Below are 9,725 nucleotides of genomic sequence, written 5' to 3'. Positions count from 1 at the left end.
GCACGCTTATTTAATTTGTAATAATTTTGTTTTACAAGGGGCCGGAGGCCTGGAGTTTGATGAATAAATTCCCTGTATGGGGAGCATGAAATAAGAAATTGAGCGATGGAGAACCTCCAGAAAAATGCCGGAACACATTTTTTTGGCGGCCATTTTCAAAATGGCGCCAATATTATGATATTGGCTCATAACTTCACCTATATCCAATGAAAAAGGGCAAATCTGGTATCTAACTATATGTTATTAGGGTCACTGAAGCCAATGAGACAGGTTCGAAAACGTAAAATGGCAGCCATATTGAAATTCAAGATGGCCGCCTTAACAATGGCCAAAAATTGAATATTTCAGTATAATTTCACATCCCCTCTATGGAAAATGGTAAATTTTGATCTAATCATATGTGTTTGGGCTCTCTGAATACAATAAACAAGGTTTCGAAAAGCTAGGATGGTACCGTAGTCATTTTGAAATTCAAGATGGCCGCCATAAATATCCTCAAAAATCGAATATTTTACTATATAATTCCACTTCTCTTTGATAAAAAAAATACGTTGAGTTTCAAGAGAGATATAAGCAGTTGTCTGTCAGAAGGTGGGTTTTTTAGCAAAATCTCATGACAATTTCAAATTGCTCTAACTCATCCCAAAATGCTGGCGCGGAGCCAAAAATATCACTGTGAAGTTAACTCAGGTAGACCCCCCCCCCCCCCCCCCCACCACAACAGGTGGATTTCAAGGGGGTCGGGCAAAAAAGTGTGTTGGAACCATATGGAAAGACTCTTTAGCCCCAACCATGTTGGGGTTAAGGTGGGTGGTTCTTTAGTCTCTGAAAGTCCCCTCCTCACCTCTCTTTCGAATTCCTGGATCCACCACTGTTGTGAGCTATTATTATGCTTATTGGTAGGCCTACTAATATTACGGTATTTATCAGTCTTAAAAACGTTCAGAGTGCGCTACTTCCCAGAGGGCTTCGCCCCTAGACCTCACCGGGGTTTTAAGTACTCACAACACCCCCACCCCACCTTTCAAAATCATGGCTACAGTACGTCCCTGATGTGGTTTTTTAGCGCATACGGTATCTCTATAATGCGCTTTTAGCCATATGCCTAAATAAAATTCAATTTTCATTATCTGCATATTTACCAGTGTTTTCTTAATGACATAGGCCTATACCGCAGCATTTCCAGCTTTTTACTTATATTGCACAATTTACAAAACATACTTGATATTTTACGTGTAGGGAGGAAATTATTATGAAATGTTTACTAATGGCACAATTTCTGAAGGCATTTATGTCTTACCATGAATGCCAAAACCACTTGCGTGGTAAAATTACAGGATATGGTTATGTTCGCATTCCACCCCGGTAATTAATTAAGTCTATAATTTAGTGTTTCATATTTTTGACTACAGCTTCGTAGACAGGTTTTTTTGATTAGCGAAACGTCATCTTGTAAAGTCTATTTTTAGACCTACTGCTCATTACTTGACCTCCGCTATTCTGTGAGTCACGAATATTTTTATGAACTTTGTGCTAATATTTTGTCGGTGGAGAACAACACAGAAGCATGGATAATAATGTATTCGTTGGGATATTAAAAATGATAACTAACAAGTTTATGTTGTGCTCGGATGATGCTCTAGAATGATACTCAGTTTTGGCATATTGGGAATGAAACTGTCCCACTTATAATTGTGAGGTTTTCAACATGGAGGTTATGTACTATCAAACTTTCGGATTTGCTAGGCCTACGTGTTGCAGTTCTCTGCGCTTTTATACGGGAATATTTACATGAGCTCTCTTACTCGACTGGTGAGCGAGGTGCTCAAAGAGGTGTGGATGCAGAAAAATAGAAGGAATGATGTTTAATGAAGTCGCGATAACCAATAAAAAATGTAACGCTTATTTAATACGTTTCTCTTGTTTACTTTCAGATCGGGAACGATGGTGGTTTACATTTCGATGCATTACTGATTGCTTGTGCTATCATTATGTACTCTTTGCGATTACGTCATCGGTATCTGCTGCTGATCCTTGCATTGACAGCAGGTATTGCCTTTGTTATTCGCTTCCAGGTACCAGTGTCTAACTACACATACCTATATCCAAAGGAATTTGAGGAAGGCTCGCCAACAGAAATCATTGATGGACAATTCACGCATTTTCTAAAAGCCGACAGTTTTCAAAAATCTCCAGAAGAACTGACGCGTTCAACAAACGTCATTTTATTGGCGTCGTGGAGATCAGGGTCATCACTTACTGGTCAATTCTTTAACCAGCATGAAGAAGTATTCTACCTATTTGAACCACTGAAATTCCTTGGTGTTCAACGAGTGGATCAGCAAAAAGCTGCCACGGCACTGAAACATATGTTTCGCTGTGAGTTTGACAACATGCACCACTGGGCCGAACGAACTAGTGCAGATATTTTGCATAGGATCTCTAGCAAAAGCCTTATTTCCCCGACTTTATGCCCTTCTATTAACACAGATTCTATCGGACCTGCTTCAGAGAACCGATGGATGATCAAAAAATGTCCGCCGCTAGTCGGTAAGAAAGTGTCAGAAATATGCCGTTCGTACAGACATAAGTTCATAAAAGTGATCCGAATCGCGAACGTGACGTCATTAGAGGAGCTATTAAAGGACACGTCACTGAATGTAAAGATCATACATCTTGTACGTGATCCAAGAGCGCTCTATTACTCGCGCCTGGATGCTAATAAGAATCGACCACCAGATCGTTCAATGAAATTGTATGATATTGTGTACACGTGCAAGTCGACGGATGGCATCATGCAATTGGCAGAGATGTCACCAACGTGGATGAAAGGGAAGTACCACATTGTCAGGTACGAAGATATTGCAATGCAACCTCTCAAAGCAGCTCAGGAAATGTACAAATTCATGGGACTGTCCATGACTCCAAGTGTCAGGCGATGGATTCTGAATAACACAGCTAGTGATCATGTTATACAATCGACTAGAGATCGTTTGTATGGGCTGCAGAAGAATTCAACAGCTGTAGCTCATGCCTGGCGTTACAGAGCACCTTTTTCAGCAGTTGATGTTGTACAGGAAGCGTGTAAAGCCATGATGGCCAAAGCCGGATATATTGAAGCAAAAACCAAACGACAACTACGGGATCCAAAATATAAACTTATTGCCAAATTATGAAAATAAAAGTTGGATAATAAAGTCACATATTATTATGATATAGGCCGCCTATAATGTGATGTTTGATGTCATTAAATGAGAACTAAAAAACTGGCGGAGTGCGGTTGGGTTGGTCGTCCTAATGCGGTGGTCATTAGGTGTGGATTGGACTACTCAAAAGCAGTGATTTGAGACCTATGTTGCAGATATGTGTGTTACCAGTAAAAATTACTTATAAAATTCTTAATATTATCATATCGTTGTCATTCCATAACTACCGATGCATGGTTGGCGGGGGGGGGGGTAGGGGTGAGGACTTTACTCTAATGATGTGTAGTGACAATCATAGGCCTACCCTACTTTATTTAAACAATGCATATTGAGGTACGGACGTAACTTTATTGTGGTTCCAGATTGATTCACTGAAATGTAAAACAGAAAATGTTTAATTTAAAAGCTATTTTATACCTTTCCACATTTGAATTCGTTCTAAAATGATTTATTATCATAGAGGCAGATTAATATATTATCATATTATAGTAACTAAATTGTTTCCTAAATGTCTTGCTCATAAAATAGAACCAATATCTGAAGATATCATTTATTGTTGTATGTTAGGCCAAACATTTATCGTCATAGAGATATGCAGATCTATTCATCATCTATAAAGTATAGACTGGAAATTTTGCTCTATAGATTAAAACAGACCTTACACTCCCTTCAAACAAAGTTAATATCAATAGTTTTATTGGCTGCAGAAACATGTTGATCTTGATGCAATACAGTTACACGTAGGCCTATGCCTTGTTTTAATTTAAGCCTACTTAATTCAAACACGCACAATATACTTAGGAGTGATGTTTTGCCCTACCCGAATCACTTGCCAATAATAATAATAATAATAATAATAATAATAATAATAATAATAATAATAATGATAATAATAATAATAATAATAATTTGCAATTTGTATAGCGCCTCCTGTTGGACCAACCTCGAGGCGCTTGACAACAACGGAAAGAAACGGACAAGAAAAAAGAAACGGACAAGAAAAAAAAAACCATGATCCTAGACTAACACGTCAGGTAGGGCAAAACATCACTCCTATGATATTTTGAGGACGCAAATTCATCCTTATCGCACAATACTTGTTAATAAATATAACGCCCAAAATGCAAACGAGTGAATTTTACTGTATAAGACGTACGCCTACAGAGATTACGCTTATTTCACAATATTTCTCGAGTGAATTTTCACTCGTAAAAGAGTGAACTTTATTCTTGAAATAATGAAATGAAACTGTAAAATTGATCTGAATAGAGTAACATTTCACTTATTTTTCTCTATACTTTACTGGAGTTTAATTTTATTGTGTTGTGAATTAAATAAGTTTATTCAACTACAGTAAATGTACATTATGGCTGCAATAAAAAAAAATTCGAGTTTCAGAACAGGAATGTTGTATTTGTGGTATACAAGCCGAGAATATTGAAATGTCATGATGAAATCAATATAGTCCCATAACGACAAACTAATAAAACTATTTCCTCGGCAGAAGCGGACACAAGTGCTGTTGGTGATTGTGTTCCGATAGAGGGCATGTATCATAAATCTTGCAATGCAACTTTCACGATATCTTTTTCAAAAGAAACGACCAAATTTTTATTGTATAGGCACACTACATGATATAAAACGTTTATAATAATTATTCAACATTTACTTCTTGTCAACCTGGGTATCTCTGTTGGTGTCAACTGTTATTCTTATGTGCCCAGAATGAACTTCGGAACAAACTTACTAGAAAAAAAAGGAAAAATATACTAGTAAAAAGAAAAATATATAAAAAGTCTAATTACAAATTTTAAACAAATTCAATCGTAGTCAAAATGCGTTTATATTGATTTGTTACAAAAATTATCTCAAACTTACCAACAATGGAGAGATTTTTGATAATTTAATTCAATTCAAGTTTGTCTTCAAACTTTGTGATAAACCATGGTGTGCAGCGAGGGATAGTTTAATACCTGATATTGTTATCTAGTTATTATTTCTGTTTATTGATTTATGAGCGGACCCTTGCAAATGTATTACAAAGTACAGTAAAATATTTTACAAATGACAAATAAATTATACAGAATACATCAGCAATCCTTACAAAACAATAGGTTGGCCTTAACCACATAGTGAAATATTTAAAAATGGGGGTAAAATAAAATAAAATAAAATATAAAGTTACAACTTCAAGAAAGGCTAAATAATTTAAAGAATCATTGAAAAGCTACAAATAAAACAAAATTGATAAAATATTCAAACATTTCAAGAATTATTTATTATTAGTGTACAGTTACTCAATTATTGTCATATTGTTCTCTGGTTCCATGCATCAAGGACTAGTGCTGTGAAGGATTAGTTGCTTTAATCGGATTTGAATTGTCGAATGAAACATATGGCACAGTTGGGTAAGGCCTATTCATAGACAGCAGAAGGTCCCGGGTTCTAATTCCGGTTGGGGAAACTTGTTTTCACATTTGCAGATTCTTCCTCTTTACCGTTAAAATTGATACTGTATTTGTTTTACATAACATAATAACATTTATTCATAAATTAAATATTACATAGGCATCTAAACAAGCGGTTGATTGTCAGTTTGAATACCAAACATAAAAAACATATACACACAGAATACATGGAAAGACAGCAAAACATTACAATTAAATTAGGGGTGGCCCACAATTGTCGGCATTTTCCGGAAGACACAACTCTCAAGCAATGGTTTCTTAATATGTATCTACATCATCTCTATTTAAACCAAATTTAGCAAAAAGCTCATTCCAAATATTTGATCCGTGAATAAAAATAGACCCGTGACTAGACCTTTACTTGAAAAGGGACATTTTGCTGGAATTTCTTACGTTTTTTGTACTTTGACTTTTTGTATTAAGATCAAAGATTTCACAGAGCCAACGCAGGAAAGGCAAAACAAGAAATCATTGAAGATTATTGATACAAAAAAAAAATTATTTTGAAATGATTTGTGTAGATGTAATTCATAGACACCATAGATTCAGTTAATATGTTTTTACTGAAGTTTGACATGTGAAATAAAGATGGAAAGAGGAAATGGAGCTCAAGTTTATCTTGTCAAAGTTATGCCAAATCGGCAAATCAGGAATGCCATTGGTTAAAAAAAGGAGTTGGTGGGAAGGTGTGCGAAAATGACCAACTGGGGAAGGATATCGTTTGGAACCCAGACCCAGAGGTAATGGTAATTGTAATGGCTGTATATTTATTAAGCGCATATTACAGTAGTCTCTATGCGCTTGAAATGCAAAGTCTTGGAAGCAGAAAACAAAACAAAAAAAAACGAGAAATATCCTGAGACTAACAAAAGCAAACAACCACAGAGACAAAGAGAAGACTGCAGGAGGAACCAGTGCCACTGCTCTGTTCTCCAGCACTTTGAGACCCAAATGAATGAGGGATCGCTGGAACATGATTTACAAGAGCTCTAGTGACACTGGCATCTGACTATCCTATCCAAAAAGAAAAGGGCAGAAAAGGAAAACTGAATAAAAAGAGCAAAACAGGTGGGTCTTAAGCCTCGTTTTAAACACGGAAATAGATGGAGACTTGCAGCAGGTAATGTGTTCCAAAGCTTTGGGGCCACGGCACTAAATGAACGCTTGCCAAAAGATTTTAAACGGCTGGGTGGACAGTAGAATATAGATGAACTGGTTGTGGATCTCAGAGTGCGTGAACATGTAGCCGAACGTACAGTAATAGATTTATAAACAAAAAGTAAAATCTTGAATTCGATGCGCTGTTTGATGGGTAGCCAGTGGAGAAGACGAAGTGTAGGAGTGATGTGTTGGGATCTGGGTGTACCACAAAAAAGACGAGCAGCGACATCAGCTGGAGTTGTAGTTTCCTAGTTACAGAATTTGGTAGTCCATAAAGAACTCCATTACAGTCGAGAAGAAGGCGCTAATTAGATCGGAGTGGGCGTTTGTAGAGTTTCCGATAGATTACACTAGTTGAAATGTAAAATGTTACGGTAAGATTGCATCTGAAGTTTCATTACCTAAAAAAAATATAATTTTATATTCGACATTTTCGACTGCATAGTTCATTGAAACTAATCTTGCACAGAATGTGGTCATCCTTTTGTAAAATTTTAACAGATACTGTATCCAGCGCCAAAAGAAACTTTGATTTAAAAAATGGTAATTCTACATAGGCCTATTTATTACTGAATACGCTAGTTTATTTTATTGGCTATCATAATGCACAAAATAACATAAATAGACCTATAATAAAGAAAAGAAGAAAAAATAGGCACGACAGACATTCCTCACTGTCCACCCTCTGTTCAAAACCTTATTTTTGACTATTATTTTTTTGTTTATCTTGGAATATCAGGCCTGATGTTACCGTCAATATTGACGGCTGGGGCCCACAAAGTATTAATTTATAAGCCATGAAATACCCACACCTATAGGGCTGAAATTTACAAGCCATGAAACACTCACACTTAGGGCTGAAACATAGCGTGAAGCCACTTTACAGACCATTAACCGTTCAAGCTGCAGAGGGGTAACTATAAGCATGTGGCTGGCTGAGAATGGTCTGCGTGCTTCGAACCCTCGAAGAGGTTCAGAACCTGAATGGAGATTGCTGCGTCAAACCGCCTTCCGCATGTCGCCTATATATATATTTTAATTTCATAAAATTCGAACGTATACAGACTGGGCATCATACAGTTTACTTATGTAAACAGCAAAGAAATAAAACATGTTAACTATTCATCCGATGGTTTTTAATTCCAAATAAATACAGTTCCTTATCTAAACTTGCCATAAATACCAAAATATAAAGCCTGAAATGAGTAATAATATGTATACATATGTATACGGGGGAGGGGTTGGGAGGAATACGGTATGAGACATAGAACCCCTTGTTTTCAGTGGGGTCCCTCCGGTGGTGAATTGGAAAGTAGGCCTGCAGATGGATACAATTCCCTACTCTTTTTTCGAAGTGTGCGCTGCTGTTTTTAACGCACACGAGGGCCACATTGAACACGTGACCAACTGCTTAAACGTCTCATCAGACGGTGCGCTATCGTAACTTGTAATTCAAAAAGCTTTCCAGGCTTGCGTCTCTTTCCACGTTTCTTTATAGCATAAACTAACTTAAAAAAATGTTTGTCTTTTAAAATTGCACGTAGCATTTTCCTATAGACGGTTAACCGACATAGTGACCGTATGAACGAATAATATTCAACGAAATTTATATTAATTTGCATTTCTTTAACTGGGTCTTGTATAGGCAAGAGTTCTCCAGTCATTATCAAGATCATTTATATTAGGCCTACTCGAACCCTTTCAAATCATTCTTTAGGCCTACAGTTAGTAAACGGGGCATTCTGACACAAAAAATCGATCATTTTTGCCGAACTGTCTTTTTGAGGAGTCATTAGAATATAGCATGGCCCCCTGCCCCCTCCAACACCATTGGATACGGGGCTGACTTTCTTTGAGGCATTTAAAAAAAATGCGCTTACAGAAGCACCAACTCAGTGGGCGGAGGTGGCTATGGTTAAAAATCTGTCGTTCTATTTCTGTCAATGTAAGTTTAATTTCAGAATTAACATGCTTATATCATTAATATTTTGGGATAACCACATTTCAACGAAAATCTAATAGAACATATATAGTCTGTTTAACGTTAGAAACCCAACAAAGTTCATCTCTGGTTATGGTGGATAAAGCTGATCTCCTAATCACTCAAAAATGTAGGGGTATATAACAGGAGGGGTAGAAATTTTGTCGTATGATAGGAAAGGTCCACTAGCAGGCCCGTAGCCAGGGGAGGGGGGTTATGGTTCGGGCGAACCCCCCTTTTCTAGCGAACCCCCCTGTTTTCTAGCGAACCCCCTCAAATTTTTTAATGAGTCCCACTCGGACGGAATGTCTGTTTTTAACTTACCCAGCATTAAATCAACATTTAGCACCTAATTCATTATTTGGTCACCCGTTTTTAAATTCTAACCTGCGATACCAGCCTTCATTCATAGAATATCTCAGCTTCAAAAGTTTGGAGATTTAAATTGAACGTAACATAAACCATGAATTTACGATGGCTCACATAAGGATGGCAAACATCGATAAAAACCCGGCTCCCGTCTCAACTTTGACAGGCCTTTGCATGGATGTTTGTAAGAAATGTACCAACCGGTAACGAAACCGGTCGCCGTCTACCTAGAGTAAATGGCGCCACTAAACGAAGCTAAATTCTTGCGACTTAATCCACCAAATGCAGCTAAAGTTTTGCGACTTAATCACCTGATTCCGGACTGTGTGGTTAGTAAATTCCATAGCCATACTGTCCACAGCGCACACTAACCTATTTGCTGATGGAGCATTTTTGGAAAATTGACTCCTTTTTTCCATCCCAAACAAAATATTATTAATAAGTCAACACGGTCCATCTCAGTCATCATAGCCAGTCACAAAATTAGGAAGGTTGTTTTCAACAGCAGACACACACACAACAGAACGGAGTGCGTCAAAA

At 37.2% G+C, this 9,725-nt stretch overlaps 1 protein-coding gene across 3 annotated transcripts in view; it reads left to right on the top strand.

The window, feature by feature from the left end:
* Positions 1–4,603, top strand: part of LOC117113153 (carbohydrate sulfotransferase 1-like) — an 18,106-nt gene extending 13,503 nt beyond the window's left edge. For 2 of the 3 annotated variants that reach the window (XM_033256406.1, XM_033256407.1), the window contains exon 2: positions 1,935–4,603. In XM_033256406.1, coding sequence (XP_033112297.1) covers positions 1,992–3,176 — 1,185 coding nt within the window. In that variant the 5' untranslated portion in view covers positions 1,935–1,991 and the 3' untranslated portion in view covers positions 3,177–4,603. Of the gene's footprint in view, positions 1–1,532; positions 1,813–1,934 lie in introns of those variants that run through there. The other variant, XM_033256405.1, reaches the window with a different exon arrangement.
* Positions 4,604–9,725: the final 5,122 nt, after the last annotated feature.

The sequence above is a fragment of the Anneissia japonica genome, unplaced genomic scaffold (genome assembly GCF_011630105.1).
Source record: "Anneissia japonica isolate Jap-2015-1 unplaced genomic scaffold, ASM1163010v1 scaffold1812_len1207588_cov181, whole genome shotgun sequence".
NCBI lineage: Eukaryota > Metazoa > Echinodermata > Crinoidea > Comatulida > Comatulidae > Anneissia > Anneissia japonica.
This window is presented reverse-complemented; position numbering and strand designations above follow the sequence as displayed.